This window comes from Manacus vitellinus, unplaced genomic scaffold (assembly GCF_001715985.3).
Source record: "Manacus vitellinus isolate BGI_N305 unplaced genomic scaffold, ASM171598v3 scaffold_32_pilon, whole genome shotgun sequence".
Lineage (NCBI taxonomy): Eukaryota > Metazoa > Chordata > Aves > Passeriformes > Pipridae > Manacus > Manacus vitellinus.
Genome location: NW_021940460.1, coordinates 7,700,559 through 7,721,961, shown reverse-complemented (window position 1 = coordinate 7,721,961; position 21,403 = coordinate 7,700,559). Strand labels below are relative to the sequence as shown.

At 42.7% G+C, this 21,403-nt stretch overlaps 1 protein-coding gene across 4 annotated transcripts in view; it reads right to left on the bottom strand.

Moving 5' to 3' along the window:
* Positions 1 to 2,170: 2,170 nt before the first annotated feature.
* SPECC1 (sperm antigen with calponin homology and coiled-coil domains 1) overlaps positions 2,171 to 21,403 on the bottom strand; it is a 77,007-nt gene continuing 57,774 nt past the window's right edge. For all 4 annotated transcript variants that reach the window (XM_018076761.2, XM_018076762.2, XM_029961360.1 and 1 more), the window contains 5 exons: positions 20,318 to 20,468; positions 19,269 to 19,371; positions 5,287 to 5,403; positions 4,585 to 4,644; positions 2,171 to 3,823 (listed from right to left, as the gene is read on the bottom strand). In XM_018076761.2, the coding sequence (XP_017932250.2) occupies positions 3,734 to 3,823; positions 4,585 to 4,644; positions 5,287 to 5,403; positions 19,269 to 19,371; positions 20,318 to 20,468 (521 nt within the window). In that variant the 3' untranslated portion in view covers positions 2,171 to 3,733. The remainder of the gene's footprint in view (positions 3,824 to 4,584; positions 4,645 to 5,286; positions 5,404 to 19,268; positions 19,372 to 20,317; positions 20,469 to 21,403) is intronic.

Sequence of the window (21,403 nt, the reverse complement as noted above, 5' to 3'; positions counted from 1 at the left end):
TGTAAAAAACAAACTTCAAATCACAAAAATAAAACTGCCAAAACTCAAAGGGGATGTGAACAAGCCAAAAATCCCTCTGCTCAGCACAGCTGCCTTGCTGCAGCACAGGAAGAACTGGGAAATCTTTGTCCCCCTTGCATTTCCGTGACTGTCACAGGCACAGGAAGGGGAACACAGCAAAGGCAGCTGTGCTGTCTCCCTTCCTTATCTTCTGAGATCCACCCCAGGCTGCACTCTGAGGAGAAATATTCCTCAAGCTGACAATCCATATGGAGTCTCTGATGTCCTTTGCTGTCCACAAAGGCCCAGGTGTGTCTGTCCCACATTCCCTGCTCCTCACACGCTGGACTCTCACTCTGCTCAGTCTCCCCATGTACCTTCTGAAACAGTTCTTCAGCCTTCCTAGAAAACCTTCTCAGAGGGCTGACTCTGGGCTGGCTCCTCCACACCTCTGTACCTTCCCAAGCCATGAAACAATTTGTACCTTCTATGTCTCACCCGAAATTCCAGGAGCCAGACTGTACACTTTTCACACTGTAATCTCCTTTCCCCTCTAACAGCTACAGCACAACAGTCACACGCTGCAATATCCCTCCATGGAATGTCACTGAAATCCCCATTCCAACCATCCTTCTCACATGCTCATCCAAAATCAGCTGTTTGGTTTCCTGCAGTCCAACAGACTTCCCAAGTACACACCCAGGCACGTGCAGGTGCCTATGAGTGAGGGTGCATTCAGGGAGCACATGGTGACATGGGAAGAGATTCCATCTGCCTGCACCAGGGAAAGATCCATCACTCCTAAGAGGCAAAGACAGAAAGGATTTAGGCAGTTTAGGCAAACTTACTGCTCCAACGGTATCCGTGCTGCTAAACACCATCCCCATCATTCCATCACATGTTCCACTCCAGGACATCTTCAGAGGATTCTCAAAACTCCTATAAAAACTCTCCATAGCTTACCTTGACTAAACTCCCTAAAATTTAAAGGCAGCTTTGAACTTTTGCATTTCAAATTTGACATGTCCTACAAAGGCCCGTAGATTCTGAAAATCAGGCCAGTCTGCAGCACCTTATATAGGACAAATTTAAATTCATATGCTACTGGGGGGAATGGGAGACCAAACTGCAAAGAGATGACAGAAACTTTGCTTTGCACAAATCATTGGGGGGGGGGAAGCTGTTTGATCCCCCAGAATGGTCTGGAAGGTTGGAGTGAGCCCTGGAGACACAGATCAGTGTCAGGACAGGGCTTGGAGCAAACGATGCTGACACAGGGAAAACACACATTCTGTGTGCACTGAGTCACATGGGACACACTTCCAGTGACCACAGGGTTAAGATTATCCTTCTTTTTACATCAAGTGGAGCCCTCTGACTTTGAAATTTTTACCAGAGGCTGGGAATTAAAACAGTTTTTCTCATCCCTGCAAGTGCCCAATCCAAAGCCCACTGAGGAATATGGAATTTTCTGTGCTGACTTCACTATGGCTCTGAACTGCAGCCCGTTGGAGAGAATTGGGATCCCTGCCAAGGGACACCTCCAGGGAAAAGAGCTGCTGCATCCACGAGGCAGTGGAGCTCTGCAGTGTGACTGCCTGGCTAAATGAACTCCACTTAGCAGAGTTCTCTTCCACCTTATCCCGTAAGAGGAGACCTGTATCTGAGAACACGGAGAGCAGCTCATCCCAGGTTCTCCAGAGATGGCAGAGGGTGTGCTGAGAAATCCTGGAGAGTTCATTTCCCCTGGAAAGCATTCTCTTGCAAAGATCCAACTCTGGCCAGCATTCACAGCTGCCTTCTCACAGTACAGGATGACACCAAGCGTGCAAGGGCACTGTGAGTGCGTGCCACTGTCCTCTTCTATCACACAGGCTCTCAAAAGATTGGAATCAGACTTTCCCACAGAATAAATGTCAGACTAAAACTAAGAGCAAGTGATGCTTTTCTCCTTCTGCAGAACAGGCACACACGTCCTTTCTGTTCAATACACTCACTGGCCTTGGGCTCTACCATCTATCCCTGAATCCAGCATTTTGCTGTGAGAAAACCAAGTCTGAACTAGGTTGTTTACTAATTAAATAGTATTAAAAATAAAATCAAACAACAAAACCAGAGGTTGAGATCAGCCACCTGCAAAGCCCCAGAAACCCCAAAACCAAGTTTCTTCTGTGAAATCTTGTTTCTGTTTAATGAGCCTTTTTCCAGGAGTTATGAGCAGTGAGTACCAGTATTTTTTGTAAGAGAGAAACAATCCCTAGCTCCCTAAGACTAATGTTCACAAACCACCAGGTCTGGTCACAGCCTTAAACACAGTAACTAAACACCAACTTTCTCCTACCAGCATAACCTGGAGCAGCCAGGCAGCCTTCTACCAGATCCTGCACATGGATGCTCTCCCAGACCTGCTCCAGGAACAAATCAAGTGGCCTGTCTGATCCTGCCACCCTTGGAGACAAAGAGAAAAAATTAACTTCATGAGGTGAAATAAGAGAAACAGTATAATGGAAATGAACAGCATCTTTCAGACCTTTTGCTAACAGCATTACTGAGGTGGAAAGCTGCTCGCTGGCGCCTTGTGTCCGTGACACAGAGACGGGTTCCAGTTACATTCTTTGTAATTTGTGGAGTGAAGATGCAACTTCCATTGGTACTAATATATCACTGTGTTCATTTACAGGGTAACATCACTTCCAAGCATGTAACAGTGCCCTGTGGACTGTATTTTATTGGACAGGGCACAGGCTGTCTCTAGATTCATGTCTCTATGCAGCAATTACATATCTGTGCTGACTAGACAGGAGCAACACAGAAAAAAAGAAGTTACTGCACTCAATCCACATAAAATATGAACTACTGAGATGTCACTGTATTGCTCAGAGTCATCACCTGATTACTGGCACCTTCCAGACTAAAGCTATTAAATTGCATTTGCAACGTTCCTGTGATAACTGTGCCTGCACAGTCGGCTGGGAAACCGAGCTCTGGCTTCCAAGAGTAACCAAGTAACAAAGTTGTAGTAGTAAATCTATTTTTCCTCAAAGAGATTACTTCTGTTTGAGCTGAAATGAAGTCCCAGCACCTAACAGGATCTTCTAGAGTTCTTTCACTAACTGGTGATGGAACAGAGGGTCACAAATGGTCTTGTTATTGTCCTGCTGATTACGCTGTGAGGAGCAAACTAGTGCAGTTACTGGGTGAGGTGTGTGAGTAACTCAGGCTAAGGTTCTACACACTTAGTGCATCTGTCATGGTCTTCTAGAAAATACATAGAGGCAAGAAAACAACATGTATTTGGGATGAGTTAAGCATGTTTTGGCAAGAAGAGCATTTCTGTGAGCTTTTGTATTAATATTAATATTAATCTCCCAGCCTCCCTTGAGTGCCAGCATAGTACACATTGACTTAGAACTTCATTCTGTAGCAGGTCTCCTGTCGAGGCAAACATTGTTAGCCCAAGGGAATCTCCAGGAATATCCCACGTGTGCTCGGAAATGCTCTGTGATTTCCACGTGGGAATAAAATTACAGATGAATTTGGCTTGTAAAGATGGACAACAGGTATTTATTTGGTTGCAGTCCCAGATGTAATCAAAGTTACGGAAGAGCTTTCTTTCCAACTAAGAGCTTCAGTTGGTTGTGGAAGAGGAGCAAGCGGGTTTTTAAAGTGATCGAGTGCATCTGTAGCATTCTTTGTTCTCTTCCCCACTTCTGTCCAGCTCTTGCTCTGCACCTCAGGTCTCGAAGTACTTGTAAATCTGGGCGACGTACTGCATCACACTCTGCCAGTCCGGCCGGTCCGTGTACATCATCTCGCTGAGCTCCTGCACAGGACACACAGGGCAGAGCTCAGACCAGCACCACCAGGGTTCCCTGAGGAGCTGAGGCCACTGAACACTTCTGCTTCCACCCCAGAGCTCCCTAAAGCCACACACACTGGAGTGATCTACTGGCCAAGTGCAATTCTGAAACTCGTAAACAAACTGGTTAAACAGCCACACACAGCCTACAGGCTGAAAAGATTTCTTCCACCTGCAAAGACCAATCCTCTATATAACCTCACTTACAACTTCATTTATAACTTCATTTAAGTTGCTGCTTCTTTGCATGTCTCTGCTTCTGTATTTAGCTCATGAACCCCATAATATTTTTCCCTTCATATTAAACTTCTCTCGCCCTTGTCATATTGTTGATTTTGGAAAAGGTTTTTTGAACAGTTTAGAAAGTGAATTATCTTTCTGTTTCTTCAAACACAAAACCAAAAGGAAACAAAATGCTCTAACAGGCAAGTCTTTGTCCATGAAAATATGAATAATCTGGAGTTGGCATCCCAGAGGAGATAATCAATATCCTCTTTTCAATACTAGATGACCTTCGTAAGCTCCCTCAAATTATATTAATTCTGTGATTCTTCATGTTCTGTCTGGAAGTTTTCCTAGCACTATGAGCTTTCAGATGATGGTACAGCCTTCCCCAGCACTATGTGAACACTTTCAGAGCAAGATCACAGACTGGCCACATGGCAACAAAGGCACTGGAACAGTGTATGAAGCAAATCCTCCCTTGCTAAAAGAAGGTCACTCACCAGACTGGGTTTGATGCCCACACTTTCAGCAGCTTGAAATGCTAACAGCAGATTTCTCTTCTGTAAAAATAAAAGTTCAAAAGGATTAACACCAAGGTATGATTCCTGAACCCTGCCTTGCATCTGGGTAATCAGTAAGTTTAAATGAGCAGGTATATTTGAAAACTGTAAACCACTGGATTCCACACTTGCACACAGATTACTAAGGTACACTCACAAGTTCTTTGTCTTCGAATAGCTCATCTACTTTGCCCAAGCTACAGCCCTCTGTTTCTTACAGAAAGGTTCTTGTGGAACTGATAACTTGGAAAAAAAACCCACTGAGCTTCTGTCTTTATTATGAGTGACAGGTCTCTGCAGGTGTTAACTAATGTAAGGCATTCCTTTATATAGTATAGTTTTTGTTGTAATAGGTACTGTCTGAGGTAAATCCAGATTCCCCCCCTTTGTGAGGATCCAGACTAGTGTAATCCAGCATGTGTGATGTGTGCTGCTGCCTCAGGAGTCCAGGAATGCTTTAGCCTTCCAAAAGGGATGCTGCCCACAGCACTTACTGGATTCAGCCAACCTGTCACTGACTCTTTATCCAGCAGTCCCTGCATTTCCCTCTTGGAACTCACTGTTGGTTTCCTTCCCCTGTTCATCCATTCCATTCACTGTGAGTTCTGCAAATGCTGTAGGAGCAGGTACAACACAACTTACCTTGTCCTGGCTGTTGAGCTCCTGGTAAGGAATATGTGCAGGCAAATAGGTGTGCAGGAGAGCACAGAAGGCCAGCCCATCGCTCCAGCTGCTGCTGAAGTTGGTAATATCAATATTCTGTAAGACAAAACATGAACCATCCCTGAACAGTGCTACACAACACACACACAAAAAAATCTCCAAACCATAGATTTTATGCAGTCATGGAACAAAAACCCCAAAGTTGAGCTAAACTCAGAGCTGAGCTAGGAAAATCTGTAGTGACACTCCCACCACCGCCAGCTCCAAAAGGAGGGAGGTGAAAAAGAAACATCTGGAATAGTCTTAATATAGTTGTGAGTTTAAATGGTAAAAAAACATCTTCCTTCCCCTTGTTGCTGGACAGTGGGACTGTTCTTTGCTGGGCACATAACTCACTCCAAGGGTGCACAGAGAAAGCCCAGTTTCCCTGCTCGTGACAGCTGAACTCCAGAACGTGGATTACAGTGAAACAGAAAATGCTATTTTAAAGTCAGCCCATCTGTAGAGAACCCCTTTAAGAAACAGAGACTTCTGGGGGTACAGAGTGCACTTGGGGTTCTTCACAGGGACTCTCTCAAGAGGCAGAGCTGTACTTAAATCAGGCTGGTGGCCCAGTTCTGCTCCTGTGAACAAGGTGACCTTTCCAATGCTCCTGTGGGCACTGACTGGCCATACCAGCACACTAAGGAATTCTCAGGGCTAAGTTTTGCTGCTGTAGCAGCAGCTGTGGTTCCAAATACCAGCTAAAAACAAAACAGTGAACTAAGTGATACAACTGCTGGAGTGGGGAGGCTCCAGGGCACGACGGAACCGCCCCATCTCTCACACCACGGCAGGTGTGGAGCCACCCCCCAATCGTTCTCACCAGCCACATCATCCTGTGTGCTGAACCTCACATCAGGCAACCTGCCACTTCCCTTTTCTTTAGCTAGTTTGTGGTTTCTCTCAAGATTCCCCAAAAGGCAAGGCTTTCACTGCATCTCTCATACAACAGCTAATGCAGACACAAGAAAACCCAGACAGGAATTATTTTAGCATGTGCTCTTTGCTTATGATGATTAGTTGTCCAACCTGGACTTTGTCCAGTCAGACAGGATTTCAAATTACTAATAAATGTCCATAACCAAACATGACTCAAACTGAAGCAGTACAGAGTATTTCAGGTTGGAATATCTGGTTGTAATAAATCCACAAACCTAATGGGCTCAGAAAGCAGCCAACACCACCACACTGCACCAGCCACCACATTGTGCTGGGCCCTACTAACATCTGTCAGTGGAGATTAAAGAAAAATGAGGCACTGGCTGAACACCATCATAAGAAAAAAATGATTTTGCTCTGAAAGCTGCCTGGGCTTTGCCTGTTCCATAAAGTCACACCGTGGAAGCCCAAAGTTTGTGTCTGTGGAATTGGCAGAAGCTGGATTACTCTGCTTTCTTGAAGTTGCAGACAAACAAGTTCCTTTCTATTTATCAATCTGCAGTTAGTGGGAAAGGACTCACTGCCAAGTTATAGAAGTGTTTTTATTGAGGCCAGTATGTTTTATCAGCAAATAGCCTATCATCAAATGCCAATATTCTCATTTTATATTGTATGATAGAAATGGAAAATGGAGGTCGTTCCTCCCCTCTGCCAAAGGCCATGGAAACAGGAACAAACAAAGCCTTAGCTGCGCAACAGGACTAGACAAAAAGGCAAGTCTTGTTTGTGTGGGAACATTTTATCTATCCTTGTTTTCATGATGCTATTATGAGACACGTGAGATCCCAAACTGCTCCTTCCTACAGTATTTCACTATCCCACCATCAGTTTGATAATTTTACTCCTCTTTGTAGTTCTAGCTATAATTAAAAATGTTCTCCTCCTCCCATCTACCAATATCTACAGCACTAATGTCTACAACAATCCGAAATAAGTTCAAAAATCTTCACATCCCCAACAGCATTGTCCAGCCAGTCAGCTTCAATAACTCTTGGATCCAAGTCTTACAAACAAGCAAAAGTTCAAGGATGGGGTTCTGCTGACCAGATTTAAACCACAGATGAAATCTACTGCAAAGTGGTATGCCCTGACCAACAGAGAAAACCAACTAAAATCTGAATTTTTGTCCTCTATGAAAACCCAAAATGAATGTTCAAAGATTCAGCTCAACTGTTCAGTTAATAGTGCACAAGCAAACACTTAGACATACTCAAAACCACTTAGCTCCATTTTTACCTCCAACAAACAAGCATCAATGAATGTTGGTTATTTTCCTCCAAACAAAGGCATTTCCACTTCATACATGGCATAACCCCTCTGTGGCATTTCATCTTGGCTTCTGTGTTAACTAGTTTTGAATTTGGGATATAAGGTCATGGTAAATGGAAAGTGATCTGTGTTTTGCTACACTGCAGCTTTATTTGTAATACCTCCTCCACTACACCACACCAAGAGGAATTAAGTCAAAACAGAGACAACTCTGATTTCTCGGAAGATCTCTGGCTCCCCTGAAGCCATTTGAAAAAAAAAAAAATAAAAAAAGGAAAACAATTTAGGGAATGAACACCTCGGAAACTATTCACTTCTCTTGATTGTTTTGGCAGCATAACCCGTCTCAGTCTTTCTGCCCCACCTCTCTGCTCCTCAACACACAGCCCATGAATATCTGGGAGCTATTTGTGTTGATGCTGACAATGTACAGTCCCAAATTCAGCATGGAGAGCTTGGTGATTTCTGTCTCCCAGTGTGTTTACAGCAGAACCCCCACCCTAAGGTCTGAAAAACTGCACGTGGTTTCTCATGAGACCCCTGGAAGTTAATCTGGAAAGGATGGCATCATTTAGGAAGAAGATGCAGAATGAGCATAAGGAGAAATATGAAAGTGAAGTAGGGAGTGCAGATCAAACTGAGCTTTAGCATGAAAAGTTTGGCATCGCATTGTCCCAGTACATCTCGTGGTCAGTGGTACCCAAGTCTTCAGCACAACATCAGGGGATCCACACTGCTAAAGACACCTGCAGTGCCACTTGTCAGTGAAAATAGTTCATTCTCTTCAAATGAAAGCTCATCAGTGAGCTACTACACATACACTGGGAATAATAAGAGACTGGGATCTGGAAGCACAGCTACCAAAGTACCAAAGTACCCAGTATGGTTTGTTTCTATGAACATTAAAGTACCTGACATTAGGCAAAATTAAAAAAAAAAATCCAGGCAATGTTATTTAGAGAGCAAATGTATTATCTATGATATAGTGGCAGGCCAAGTCTAAAAGACACTAAACACCTGCAAGTGATTAAACTCAGCCCCCTGCCCTGGGAATGTGACCTTTGCTTGCAGATAACAGAGACCTCTGAGAGCCACAGGAAAGACACACAGGGAAACCTGTCTGATCTGTTCTCACTAAAAACAACTTCTTGTTTATCTGAAAAAACACCACCCCATTAGGTTTCACTAGATTTTTGACTCCAAGCAAAAAGCAACAATGACATCACATGCTCTTCCTTACAGGCTGAGCATGTTAAAATACTGATACAAGATATTCCCACTGTGCAGATGTTACTGTGCCCACAGCAGTGGCTCTCTGAGTCAGAATCTTCTCTCTAGGACCCAGAATTATCAATTATAGACATGAATCAGCTTGAAGATAGCCTGGAACTCTGTGGAAGGAAGCCTGCAGTAAATACGACCTGAGCATCATTTTTCCCACCCTCCCCTCAGCGTTGGACATACCCTCCTGCCTCTACCAAGTCATGGGGATGGAATGGAACACCAGGAACATGCCAGAGTGGCATGTTCAGCCCATAGAGAGGTTCAGAGGTTCAGCCCATACAGAATATAAACTTAAATACTGAAAACAGAACAGGTTAAAATAAATATACTGGACAAGTCAAAGCCTTGTTTTTAATAGCAGCTCCCCCTTAGGAGGCTCAGCTTTCTGCTGTCCTTCCAGCTCATCCCTACCCAGACTCACATCTCCTCACAGGCCAAGTCTTGAACAGCTCAGTGTTTTCACCTGGTTATATTTAAACACACATGTCTGAACAGGAACCTCCTTTTCGTGAGCCACATCTCTGCACATCTGAACCCTGACCTTTCTAATGTAAAATGGATCAAGGCACTTGCAAAGGCAACCTCCAAAGATGACCTAAACCTGCCCATCTTTAACAACAGCTGCATGAAACTGCCAATCTAATCTGATTTATTACATCCTAATTGGTTGGGGCCATGTCAGTAGGACTCAGACAAAAAAGTTCTATCAAAGGAAGTGTACAAACTTCAGGCTCTGACCAGGCAAGTTCTAAACACTTCCTAAGAAGTAACATGAGTGAAGAATAGCTCCTTTTAGCATGACCAATCTTCTGAGCAAACAAAACACTCCAGTTCATCTGAAATGCTCCAGCAAAGATATGAAACATTTGGGCAATCTACTGGAAATAGGGGTGAATGAGAAATGTGGTCAGGTCCAGTTAACATGGATGAAAGGCATAAATACCTGAAATTAAAGGCTGCCTGGATTCTTCTGTAATTACAGGGTGCACCCAGATGACTTGGACAATTGCACACAGCTATTTTCAGTGGGTAGCTGCAAGTCTGAAGTGATTTACATATCACATTTAGTCAATCTACTACCAGGAACCTTTCTGAATTCTCTTACAAATCTTTTTCTGCTAAGTGGAACACATAATAAAGTAATGCCTTTTGATAAAAAAAAAATAAAATCCAGAATAACTTCAGGAACAGCAACACTGTGTATTGTATAGAGATTAAGTGGGTAGCCAAGACTGGGAAGGAAGCCAAATGACCTTCTATCCTCCAGGCTGTATTAATATCCCTGGTTCAAATGGTGCAGGCAACTGCAGTCTCCATAAGAATTGTTTTAACCTTTCTTAGAAACAACAAGTTTCAGTCCCATAATCCATATTTCCAATGCTTCTCCCAGCATGTCAGTCAGCCAAGCATCTTATTGCTGGTGACATGTATGGAGCAACAGAGCTCAGATAACGAAATGCTCTGTGAAGATGCTGTTAAATCAGGTAATAACAGCACTGTGAGCTGACAGGAAACTGGTGCTAGCTCTTTAAAAGTTCTCTCATTTACTTTTTATAAAGAATCCCTACTTCTCAGCATTCCTAGGTTCTGTTTGTTCCAGTGCTGCCACAAGTGTTGCCTCGGGTTTACCATTTAACATTTGCTTCAGTAAGTGTGAATAAATGAGCCTTTTAGCAAAGACAAGACATTACAGGGTTTATGGCTATATTTTTTTGCAAAAGCATCCACCATGGATTTGCTACAGTAGTCACCTGGAGTGGGGACACTTAAAAAGAGAAAATTTAACAAGGTTATTATCATGCATCTTACACAAAGATTTTTCAGCTCCCAACTATTTTAGTCTCAAAAGCTAGAGAAGATACCAAAAAGTCAGGCAGGTCCAATTTTCTTTATTACTTTTCCTAGTTGAGGCAGAGGTAACAATAGGTGGAATGATGCTCCCTAAAGTTCTGTGCTCAAAACAAGCTCATCTGAACAGGAGTTGTCCCAGAGAAATCATCCAGAGTAAATTGTAAAGCCATTCTCAAATGATCTGTGCAGTCTTCCAGTTCAGCTTCATGAGGTATTGAGGAGGTCCAGGACCTCTACAAGGCAGCTTAGTTCTGGTATTTTGATTACAGAAGAGGGGTAGTGCCGAAATGAAGTTTTCACAAGAATAAAAAATGAAAGTAGTAGGAAGTGGGAGACATTTAAGGTACTGGTGATAAAGTAATTATGTACCCTCCCATTTCCTCTGCCTGCAAGGTGAGTTACTCCTGACACTGAAGCCATCCCTGCAACCCTACACGAGTAACCTCCCTCAAATGAGCCAAACAGCCCCTATTTTTGCCCTTCAGGTCTATTGCTCCCAGGACTGTGTGTGGACTGGCAAACATGTCACTAGATTTTTGGTCATGTTCTTCAGGTTCTATTTACATTTCAATATATAAAAACTGACTTCTTATAAAGAAAACACATTCTGGTGAACAAGGGTTGAGAGCAGCTGCTGGCACAGTGCACATAACACACAGTGAACATATCTGAAGGTTTCCTAGCAAATAATAAGAGTTGTTTTGAGTGCAAATAACCCCATGACGACATCCTCATTACTAAAAGTCACCAACTTCAAAGGTCTCACTAAAGGCTGGTGAAGTTACATATTCCTTATTCTGGATCTTAGTTTATATTGCTTTGCACAAGAGAGGGAGAAAATGTATAAAGCTGAGTTTAGCAGGAGCTGGTTGTTTGTTACACAAACACACAGGGTCAAGTAAGAGCTGGTCTAAACAGAAGCAATTTTGTCAATGCCTCTGGGTCATTTCAGAGATGAGGTAATGGCGACAAAAGATATTTATCAAGTGTGACTGGTACTTCTGTAATTTAAACCACTGTCATATTGCATGAGAGGGCAAAGTAAGTGTTAGCTCTGCCTGGAGAGGCAGAAGTGGATTACCCAGCAAGACCAGGGACTAACAAATTCTCCCTATTGTAGTAATCCCATTAGATACTGGTGAGTCCTTACTTTTGCTCTGCACTTCTCTTCAGTCTAAATCACCCTTGTTCAACGCTCACTTGCTGAAAGCCAACTCCCTGCTTGCCACACAACTAACACTTCCATCAGCTTTCTCAGCCACTCCTGTAAATGACACCACTGGTGAGTGCCACAGGGAAACAGGCTGGGCTGTGTCCCCTCATCCCCAAGGCTGCAGGATGCAGCAGCACAGCTCCAAGGACCACACAGATACTCTGGGGAAGGGGGGAGGGAGAGAGGGGGAGGAATTAGCTCCACTCTGTGTCCAAGACAGCAGCACAGCTACTTCCTGCCTGGAGCCCTGGTGCAGAATTGCTAATGACCACACTGGCTGCTCCCACAGCTCTTTCTAATTATCTGTATTGAGAGTTCAGAGATTAGGCATGTCCTGGAATTCCTGGGTGGAGGGACAGGCTGCAGCAGGCTCACGGTAAAGGATGGAAACAAGGTGGGGAAGAGGTCCCAAAACCAAAGGTTATGAATGGACCAGGCTGCAGGGCTCAGCTGTCTCCCAGTTAAACTCCCAGGTTGGAGCTGTTCCAGGTGGTGCCCAATCAATTCAGGGTTTTCACGGGTTGTCAGTGCATCCAGGCAACACAAGGAAAGCGTCTTGGACTTTGGGATGGATAGAATGCAAATGCTATTTTTAAAATTACCCAGCAGGATAGAAAGTTATGCATGAGAGAGCTGCATGGGCGTCTATTTTATCCCTCCAATCAAGAGACTTGTATTTGTTTACAGGATAAAGCCCTTTATGTGAAAAAAGATTGGCTCAAGTTATTTGGCTACACAGGAGAAGCACGTTTAGGCACTGGCATCACTGAGAACGGGGCCAGCACACTGGTAATCATCCTGATTATTCCCAAAATGCCATGATTTGGCTGCTGCATTTATTTTCCAGACCCAAGCCCTGGGTCCAGCTCGGACATACAGAGAAATTGCACGTACACATTCAGCTGTAAGTATTTTTACTTAGGAAAAGAAAACATTTATTCTGGAAAAATAAATTGGGAATACCTTGACATTTTCAGCCTGTATTTTCATGAATTAAAACATTCTCCAGATTGGCCTTTTTATCAGAGCATCTTTCCAAATATTAATAAACTTATCATAATCCAATTACATGATTCTGTGATCTATATTTTGACCGCTGGGGAAATCAATGCAATGTTATAATGTAAGACTACCAAGGTCACAAAGATGGTCCACAGCAGACTTGGGAGCAAAATTCCTGACCAATGTACTGTCAATTTTTATTAAAACACTGCATAAACTCTCCTATCTCAACAGTTATTACCAAAACTCTGAAAGGAGTTCATTGTTTTCTTAGGAAAAGTCCTCTTCGTCAAAGATCAGAGAAACACAGAGACAAGTCAGAAATTTCACCCATTTCTCAGAAACTCACAGAATATGCTAATATAACTTCCTGAGAAAAACCCATTGCTCATATATCCTACTTCTAAATGTCAAAATGCAACAAGTGCTGAGGAGACCCAGAGCTCTCAGGAAACACGAGCACAAGGGCTACGCTGGCACCGGCACTTCAGGGGACGTGCTGTTGTGCCAGAGCTGAACCTCCTCGAGTTCCTGGTGAGTCAGGGCTTTTTCCTGCTGGCTCAGCAGGCTCTGGCTGATCCCAGCACACAGGCTGGTGTGGCAGAGGGGACATTAGATAGAAATCTGGTTAGTTTAGATAGAAACCTGAGAGAGAGACTGATTCGATTTGGAAACGTCCTGAAACAGTTTTAGGTTACACAAACACAAACAGCAACGCAAAAAAGGGTAAGAGAATCACTCCTGTACCCAAATGCACATCTGGTGATTAAGAAACAAGTAGGTTCTTTTCTGTATTTCTTTAGGACAGTGCATAGCTGTGATGAGATTCCCAAGGATTTCAAACTAAGCTCCATTATATTGGTGTCAAAGGAAGTGTTTGAACGAGCCAAGTCCCAGGAATTATATTCTGCCCAGGTTCAGAGGGTTGATCCTGGGTTTTGTGCCATTCAGCTCTAATTCTGGTAAAGAATCAGCTTTACTAGAATTGCCTGCTTGAGCACCAACCCTGAGGACTGTGGTAGCATTTATTTGTATACATATATAGATATATAATTTTTTTTTATATATATTATTTACACAGCTCTGTTCGCTCTCTGTGGTCCAAGATGATGCATAACTCAAGTGCAGATTGAGTCAAAGTGCTCAGCTGACACTTAAAAAAAAGATTAATGCTTAAGTAGACAGTTAATGTCAACTACTCACACTGATGACGTACAAGGAAGTAAAACTGACTTCTTGTTTCTAAATATAACCCTTAGTTTCCAGAATAAGGAAGAAACCTTCAGAGAGGGACATGTTAAGGTACAACTGGCCATGAAGGGGTTCTTGAATGTTCTATAAAGCAGGTCCTCACAAAGTGCAGCCCCAGGAAAACAACTGCTTGATGCATCAGCAGTCAAAAAATAGTCATCCTGCCTGTCTGTCCGGGCAGAGTCCACCTCCCTAAGGAGAATGCACTGTATCCATGACCACCTGACCAAAGGGAATACACTGCCTCCCCATCCCCAGCTATCTGCACCTAAACATCTTTGAGTCACACTTAATCTGTCCTGGATCTCATCCAGCCAGCAAACCAGTCAAAAAAGTATCAGGAAAAGCAAGCGGATAACGACATGGAATAGAGCTTGAGAACAAGGAGGTTATGGAGGAAATACTGTCCAGCAGAAAAAGAAAAGGAATGTGAATTCCCGTGAGAGAAAGCAAGCCACAAATTCATAAACAAAAAGCTAGTATTAGTCTGAGTTTAAACTGAACACAAAAGGATAAAGAGCTTTATATTTTATCCACTGCCAAATCACTAGTTGACCAGTCTCTTGCTATAATTACTTGATAAACAGCAAATACTGCAACAGCTTCATTTTTCTCTCCTTTTGCATCTTTGCTCAATGAAGAACTGCCTTTAGCCTTAAGCTGGTGTACTGACACTGCCACAGTCAGGGAGGTGATGTAATGCAATGGCTTGAATGCACAGGTCAAGAATATATGAAACATAAACATCTCCAGAGGTATAGCTGCCATTTCCCTTTGTCAGTTCTAGAACATTCCTCATCTCCTCCTATTTGGCATTCTTCTACTTAGGACAACCACACAGACAGCTTTGTTGTAAGAGATGGTAGTTCTTCAACAAGTGGATCCCAAATGGGACTTGTTAAACCAAACATAACTTGGATAAAAAGAATCACCACAATTTTGCATTGGTGAAAAGAGCCAGTTTCAGGTTCTCTTTGCACAGGATGGGTGTGTAGTGGTTGCAAAGAACAGGAAAACAGTTCTTTTAAGCAAACCATATTCATTAACATGGCAGCAATTTCCCTCTCCTCTCTGGAGAGAGTATGTGTGGCAGAAACAATAATCCTCAATTCTAATGATCATGGGTTAAGTGCCTCTTGAAGTTCTGTGCTTTCACAATACATCTGTGGGTAGCAATAGACTTAATCTAGAGAGGTTTGGCCCCTTGACAAATGGTCTCCACAGAGAGCAAACAGAATCAGGGCACTTAAATAACACCACAGTCACTAATGATGATTATGGAAGGTGATAATGCAACAAGAATGACTCTCAGCAGCTTCCAGGAGTTACAACTTGTAGGAGCAGAGACTGTTAGAAAAGAGGCACCCAACTCCCACTTCACACTGCTGCTGCGATGCAGCATCTTTTTAAATAGATGAAAAAAAACCCGCAAGACAACAGAGAAAAAGCTATTTTAACAGAAATAGCTTCCTCTCAGCAGGCTTTGTGGTTCAAAGGACTCGTGGTAAATGAGTTTCAGAGCCACAAAAGCAGTTCTCACGTCTGGTCACCTCAGCCCCCTGCATTATACACCATGATGTCAACGAATTCAGAAAGGCAGAAGGAACAGTCTGTGTATGCCTGGCAAAAGAGATCCTGTGCCAGTGCACAATTCTTATAGAGAACCATACATTACATTAAGGTTAGTTTTTCTGAGCTGGAAATTTTCCATGAGGACGTTTTGCATAAAGACACTGAGCCCAAAGCCTGATCTCACTGCAATTCTTCTTACTGCTGAGACTTTCTAGCACCTCCCCTGCTTAGTTATTCAGAATCAATGGCCAAAATGCCAGATAACATTCATCTATGCATCAAAACATAACAATTGAAATAATATGACCGATCATGCCACAGTTTATGCAATTCCACTTTCATATTCTTTCCCCGTAGTCATTAAACTGAACTTCCACTTTATTTTCCTTCTAGTGATTCTGTTTTCATGTTCTAAATACTCTCTCCCCTTAGTGCTCATCTCTTTTTGATATCAAATCACTGTTTAAATAGGGATCTTAGAACTGAGAGAGCAGACAACAGAAACATAGATGCTTTCATGTTTCCCCTCAGTTACTGTAAACTCATACAATTTCTTTCTTTAAAAAACAAACAAAAGCCTCCAGGCCACTACTAATTTGTGCTGCACTTCTCTCAACTCCCCCCAGTGTCCCTGTTTTGTTTTATGAGATTGCCTCCTGGGGAACACACTGAAGTTCAAAGCCAGGGAATGTTCCCACTGTAGTCCATGCAAGGATAGTTTATGGTTGGATTCAATACTAAAGATCTTTTCCAAACTAAATGATTCTGTGATATATGCCAGGAGCAGGATGCCAATTTCTATATGGATTAAAGCATTTAAGAAGTGCAGTCTTGTGTACTGATCTCTAGGTCTTATCCCCAGATACCTTCCCAGGTCACTAATCCAACTTTCCTCAGGGAATCTGGGACATGGGGAGTAGCTGCTACTGAGAGTATCAGTTATTTTAATCCACTTTGCTCATACTGTTTAATGAAATCATCATTTAAACAGAAAGGAATCTCCCTCTTTCTCCCCAGCTCAGATGGGGAACTGTTATCACACATTTTGCCACTGAAAACAGAAGTTAGGCAGCCAAGCAGCTTTTTATTTTTATTCTCTCATTCTACTGTGACAGGGCTGAAAACAGTTTGCATCCAAAGTTCTCTGTGTTTCTGGGTTTCAAGTTAGAAACTACATGACAGATTATCCTGGAATTTGCACAGATGATGCCTCACAGACACGGATATTATCTATGGAAAAGAAGTCATGCACGTCACCAGGGTTCTGCTCCGTGGAGTCCATTACCTCATTCCCACCCTTGCAGTGGCTGAGGCAGGAAGGAGGATGACGTTCTTTACTCCATTCCAGTTCTTGTACTCAAGAATGATAAAAACTCCCTGTGGAGCTTAACATCAGCCTTACTGTGAGAGTGCAAGGGTCTGGGAAAGGCAAGTTCAAGAGGAGTTAGTGAATGCACTGCAAAGAGTGCAATGGGAATGAGAATCTGAGGAAGAATGTCCAAGAGAGAATGCCTCTAAAGGAAGCAGTGAAGGCAGAGAGGGAAAACTCTCACCCTAAATCAATACTGTGACTGTCCTTTGGTTCATCTGACTTTAATTTCTGTCCTGAGATCTTACACCTACACTCTGGGTAATAAGGCCCCCATCACATCACAATCTGAACTGCTCAGACCCTCCAGGATTACACAGAGTTTGTCAGGGCTCCACCTGCTTGTTCTCAAACACTGCTGAAAACCCACAACAGAGAACAGCCACGAACAGAACAAGAGCATCACCAGAGCAGGAACCAAAACGACAAAGCTTTTTCTGAAACATCAGCTGGACAGTCACGTAGCAACAACACTCCAGCAGCCATCTAAGAAGCAAAGACTTCCACCCTCCTCCAAAGCATGGACACACTTTCCTCCAGAGACTGATACTTGAGGAAAAACAAATAGACCCAGATTGCCTTGCATCCCTCCTGGGTGGCCTGCTATCCCAGGCACAGGGAGCTCCACTGCGTGGGTTCTGCACAGGAAAACACAACTCTGTTTTATTCTATCCCTGAGGAAATACTTGTCACTCTTGGTGCCAGGTCTGTACCTACAGAATCGAGACAGACCTCTCTATTTTCAAAGCCATGTAATTTCTAAAAGCAATACATTTAGTCCAGCTTGAGTGTAAATCAGAGAAAGAAACATACAGGCTGATGCTCAGAGAACACTTCTAACAGTGAACTCATCAGAGTTAAACTGATTTAGGAGAGTGAAGGGAGCTCATCATATGTGCCATTTCAAACAGAAAAGGGAAAAACTACTAGGAGAAAGTGTTACTCAGGAGATGGGTTTGCTTAACAGAAGTTAGACTTGGAAAGGCTGTATTTCATTAATTGTTTTCTGAGGATTGGATGGGAATGTTCTCTCACACCTTCATATCCAAGACCAGGAGAAATGTAGTAGATGGGATATAAAATCAACCAACACAGCACAGAACATACAATTTCAGGGGACAGCACTGTAGCCTTTTAGGCTAAACACTAATCCTGGCTTTATTCTTTCTAAGGTGTGTCTGAAGTCAGGAACTTTCTCTGATCCTTGTCCTTCTGTGAAACCTTGCTGCAAATCAGATGAACAAAACAGTGCTAAGAAATGACTGAAACTTTCACATAGACCAGTTTACTAAAAGGGACAGCTACTGTCTTTTCTCCCAAACTCCTGCACCCTGCAGTTAATGCTTCATAAAGGTTTGGTTGTGAAGAAAAATATATTTTATTATTTACTTTAAAAGATGGACTCTGCTTTTATTAAAGACTTGCTCCAGGGTGCATATCATGTGGTGAAAACTGCTTTTGTCTTCTGCTCCAAGTAACAAACAATATTATTCTTAAGAAAGAAAAATCCCAACACTATATCAAACCAGGACTATCCTGCACACCCAGTATGGAATATTGTCTGTAATTGCCTTCTTTGCAGAATCAAAGGCCTAATTTAACTGCACACCAGCACTGGCCAGAGAACACAGCAATGGCCATACAAGACCTGGACAAATGATTATCCCTGTGAAAATCACTCTGCAAAGAAATGAGAGAGTCTCAAGCAGTCAAAGCTTGCTTTGTAAAATCAAGCTGCAAACTTCACTTGGTCAAGGCCACACAATGAAATATTTCTTTGGTTTTGCAGAAAAAGGACCAAAATAAAAACTCACACAGTAGTGTATTAATGAGAGAGGCCTGTAGAAAAAATATTAGAATATAATTTCAAAAACTGATGCCAAATTGAAGCTGCTGTGCACATAAACTCTGTTTCTCACCATCAACAACCTCTGATGCAGCAAATATTTTGGGGGTTGCATACAAATTACTTATGACAATGCAATATTGGGGATGCACTGCTAAGGAAATCTGAAGGAAGAGGATGGAAACACCCAGTAGAAGTAAACATACAAAAATCAACTGGCTGTAATATACATATTTCTTTGAAGTGACATTGCTTCCTGCACACCTACTGGAAAGTGATTAATTCCTTCTCAGATTAAAGTAAAAATGTACCTATTCCCTTACCTGGTAACCTTCAGTCTTCTTTTGGCACCATTTCAACAAAGCATTCCTCTTGGAACCCCCATATTCCCGAGCCAGGGCTGCCAGGGGGTCCTTTCTCTCCACACTAAACCAGGGAAGCAAAAGGGAGAAGACAATAAATGTGCTAGAAATCTCATTTTTCACCAGTGTGTAAATAATATCGATATGATAAAGCAGAATGGCAGCACAGAACCTAAATGTAAACCAAGCTGAAACAGCTTTTGGAGCTTGCATTCTGTATCTGGCTTCACATGAGACAAATTCAGGTGGTACCACTGCACACAAAGGGCTGAAAAAACAGCAGCCTGTGGATATTCAGTGGTGTGTGTCAACCCAGCATTTCTGCTATTAATTTCATCAGCTTTACTTACAAAATTTTCAAGTAACCTCTTTGTTTTACATATGAAAAACTAGGATTTAGGGTGTAGAATTAAAAGAAACTATCTAAAGGATCTATAACAGCAAATTCACACCCAGCTGAGCTGCTGCAGAATGAGTTGTTGAATAAAATGAAAAATGAAGCTGTATTGCAGTTCAAGGCCCTGAGGACAGTGAAAGGCCAGCAATCAAAACACCCACCTCGTCTCCACTCTACTGGTGGAAATAATGGTGGAGATCAGAGGAAAATATATATGTTCTTTTTCTCAGGAGAGAAGCAAATTATGTGTCCAATTTCCTTCAGCCCTCAGAGCTTTTGGTTTTTAACTCACCATGACATGCAAAGCTACAGTAAGATAATGAGGGCTGACCTCATTATCCTGTACACAGGATGGAATTCTTGCATGCAACTGAAAGCTTGTCATCCTCATTTCCACTGTGATTGCTCATCTTACAGATAACTGTGGTTATTACAACCTGAATTTTGATATCTGGATCTCACACAGTCTGGAAATTCTGAACTGGACAGGCCAGCCAGGAGGGATTGCACTGGAGACCGGGGTCCTCCAGATTAAACCATTCATCCTGGGGCCAGGTAATGCTGTCAGTCTTTCCAATGTGCTATTTTTTTTCCCAGGAAACTGGAGTTGTACCTGAGTTTGCTTTGGGGTTTCAAGCTGCTGGGGGTAGAGGTAAGCATCCTGCTGCTGAAGGCCATGGGGGGTTTGCTCAGGGATTCCAGGGAGGGGCTTTTGCGGAGGTAATGGTCTGGCTTCAGCTCTTCATTCCTCCCCTTCAGAAGGTCTGTGGGAATGAAAAGAAAAAGCTGTCAGTTCACAGCCTGAGGAATTTGATTAATCACTGTCCTGCCACCCAGCACACAATATGCAGTCTGTTGTTTTGATTCTAAACAAATGTACTCATTTGTTCATTAAACACACATGGGGCTAGGAAACCTTGAGCAGATTAGAGGTGATCGCAACAAGGAATGGCTTTGATGATTTCAACAGTCCAGGCTGCCTGGTTTCCTGTGATTGATACTCCTGCTGGGGGGTAGGGGCCCCAGGTGAATGAAGGGAAATACCAAAATCTACAGTCTGAAAGGTTCAAAAGCTGATCACCAGATATCTTCACCAGAGGACTGACCAGCCCTAGGACAGTACTTTCTTTTCTGCCATTAGCAGAACTTTAAAAAGAGAGCTCCTTGTCTCCTGAATACAACCCAGCTCAAGGCAGCAGGAAAAGGCACTTATTAGCACATGATACCTGGCATCCCCTCTGACAGAACTTTGGGAAGTCTCAATATATTCACAGCAGATGCACCTATATTTTATTACACATATTATTTATTTTTATATCATGCAGTTAAGATATATATTTATAGATGTGTACACACACACACACACATAAATGCATATAAATTTTTAGATACATAAAAGAAACCCAACAAAATTAGTAGCCATAGAATCCAATGCTGACAGCATTTTTGAAGAGAAGCTAAAGAGATCATAGAAATCAAATCACTGCATATCAGTACATGAGGTGATGTAACAGGCCAGGACTATGGCTTACATATCATGTTATCAGAAATTAATTGCATGTGGAACACAACTTTTTCTCCTCCTTTCTGGTTAACTCCCTATAATTATCAATTAATGCCACATCACCTAGAGGTGTGAATTCCTTCTTATCTCAGTTTCAACCCCCTTTGACTTATTTCTGGGTGCTAGAAAGTCCAG